The following is a 2500-nucleotide window of genomic DNA, read 5'->3' as shown; positions in this document are numbered from 1 at the left end:
GTCTCTACATATAGAAGATGGCTCTGCCTTACCTGATTTCACCTTTCCTTGAATTGGCAGGAAAATGTATTTTATACTAGTGCTATGAATATCAATGGTGTTTTTTTTATTGCAAACATTATAATTACTATAATGTTATAAACAATAGTAATAGCAAAATAAGATAACGGAAAATATTTTCGTAAATTAAAAAAAAGGGTAAACAGGCGAGACAGGCAGTACTCGTAATTGGCTCATTGGTGTTTTAGTACAAGAGTAGACATCTATGTGTAAAAACAATTAAACAAGTAAACTCACAGTGGGCATGTCACAGATACGTGACATGCCCGTCGCAAATGGGTTTAACAACAACAAAAAAGGGGAAAAAGGGAGAAAGAAAATAAGATCAAAATACATGCCTCATACTCCTCTATATTGAGTTCTTGAGCCATGTACGCTGCAACCTCTTGGGGCAGGCGACGGCATCTTTGTACTGGCACATTTGGATCCTGCAGCCAGAAATGAAATAATAAGAATGATAATGACAAATGCATAGATATCAAACGGCATAACTGCTCACACTTGAGGGAGATTCCTGAAGATAGAGAAAAAGTGAACAATAATTAATAATAATTTTCACCACTGGTATGAAAAATCAACTTTTCAAAACCTGGCCTACTTCATTAAAAAAATTATAGATCACTGACAACACTGTAATTTTTTAAAATACACTCAAAATCAGGAGTGCATACCCAGGAGGGGGCTTGCTTTTTACACCATATGGCTTATTATTCCATGCCTAATACTTAAATAGTCACATTTTGGGGGGTCTATACCAACCACACTTGCACACAGGTATAAATCAAAAGTAGATTTTTCTCATTTATATCTAAAATTTCAATATAAATTCGATTTACTTGGAAATAACGGTGAGTTTTCTTTATGAACACCGTAAATTATTTTAAAACAGAATTTCTACAATTTTAAAAAAATATATGCATTCATGATGAAAGAGAAAAGTGCAACATCCAAATCATTGAAATCATATTTCCACACTTCATGTTGTCTATTTTTTTTTTCTTAGTAGAGATTATTCTTTATGTTTCTAAAGAATGATTTGGGATAATTTTTTTTATTTGTTTTTTATTAAAATGGTTAGTTTGGGGAGCAATGTCACCGGGTTATTTAATCTCGGCGTTGGTGCTTTCACGTTTTTTTTTATCATTGAGGGTAAGGTGGAATTGTGTTACTGCATATGCTGATTCAGGGCTTTGTGCAATATTCATTTATAAAATTACGACATTTCAAAACATTTCAAAGTACTATATATGAGAAGAAAAGCTGCTATACAAATTATATGTACATTAAGACTTTACTGCTCTTAATTCTATTTTCTGTGCTTTATAACTACCATTATGCTTGTTCATTCATTTCTGCCAAACACTAGTTTGAATATGACTCCACTCTCAAAGCTTAACCTCATCCCTTATTTCCCATTCTAAATAGGGTGTTGTGACAGAAGAAATAATGAGTAAAACAAATTCAAGTATATGCAAAAATAAAACTAACATTAAATTCCAGAACCTAAAAAAAAATATATCTTATATAACACAATTTCACAATTCTAAAACACTACCTAACAGAATAAAAGTTAAAAAAGTGAAATACAAGACAATGTACTTACCTGAGTAGCAGAAGACAGGTTGTTGACAACTTGTCCTGAGTGCATTGCATCAAGCAATCTTTTCAAACCATAGGGTTTTCTCAAGATCACAAAGAGATGATCTGACAAGCTAATAATCTGGAATATAAAGTGAGAAATTTATCCTTTGGAATATGTACCGAGAAATCTATAATCTGGAAAATATTGTGGAAATTCCCAAGAGCCTCAGGAATTATATGCCTGGACATTAACAAATATGACTGCATATGAAAAAATATAATTCTACACATTATGAATATTCAAGGGTAGAAGATAAGGGTGCCATTACCTACTTAAGGATCATAATATTGTTCAAAATCAACGAAACTTTACCAGTCCATACGTTTTCAACCTTCAAACTGAAACTACTTCATTTTCTAAAATACTTCAATGAGAATTCATATGTGTAAGGGTTAAAATTTTGTCTCTTTTTTTCCCTCTTTGGGGGTTGATGCCAGAGCTGAAAATTTTAAAATCATATTCAGAACAAGGTTCTTATACCATATCAGTTTCATGCCTGTTGAGTAATTATTATAGAAGTAGTAGCCATTTGAATGATTTGTAAAATTTCCAAAAGGGATGACAGGGTAAAAAATGAAATGGTCACAGAATGGGTTTATGCTTTCCCTAACTCCCAGTGTAAAAAATATAAGAACAACCCAATAAATGGATTTATTTCTTTAATACCAGCCTCCCCCCTTAAATTTGACAGGAAATTGTGAAATGAAGATATATTTTTTACTTACTATTACTGTAAATCACCACAAAACCCTTTTTTTTTCAATATTTTATCACTCATTTTCACCAAATTATATTTTA

At 31.7% G+C, this 2500-nt stretch overlaps 1 protein-coding gene across 1 annotated transcript in view; it reads right to left on the bottom strand.

Moving 5' to 3' along the window:
* LOC125036339 (transcription termination factor 5, mitochondrial-like) overlaps window positions 1–2500 on the bottom strand; it is a 17532-nt gene that overhangs the window by 4773 nt on the left and 10259 nt on the right. Inside the window, exons 10-11 of the mRNA XM_047628890.1 lie at window positions 1664–1780; window positions 399–488 (exon numbers count right to left, since the gene is read on the bottom strand). Of these exons, the coding sequence (XP_047484846.1) occupies window positions 399–488; window positions 1664–1780 (207 nt within the window). The remainder of the gene's footprint in view (window positions 1–398; window positions 489–1663; window positions 1781–2500) is intronic.

Source organism: Penaeus chinensis, chromosome 21, assembly GCF_019202785.1.
Source record: "Penaeus chinensis breed Huanghai No. 1 chromosome 21, ASM1920278v2, whole genome shotgun sequence".
Classification (NCBI taxonomy): domain Eukaryota; kingdom Metazoa; phylum Arthropoda; class Malacostraca; order Decapoda; family Penaeidae; genus Penaeus; species Penaeus chinensis.
Note: the sequence above shows the minus strand (reverse complement) of the source record. Positions and strands in the feature narration are given on the sequence as shown.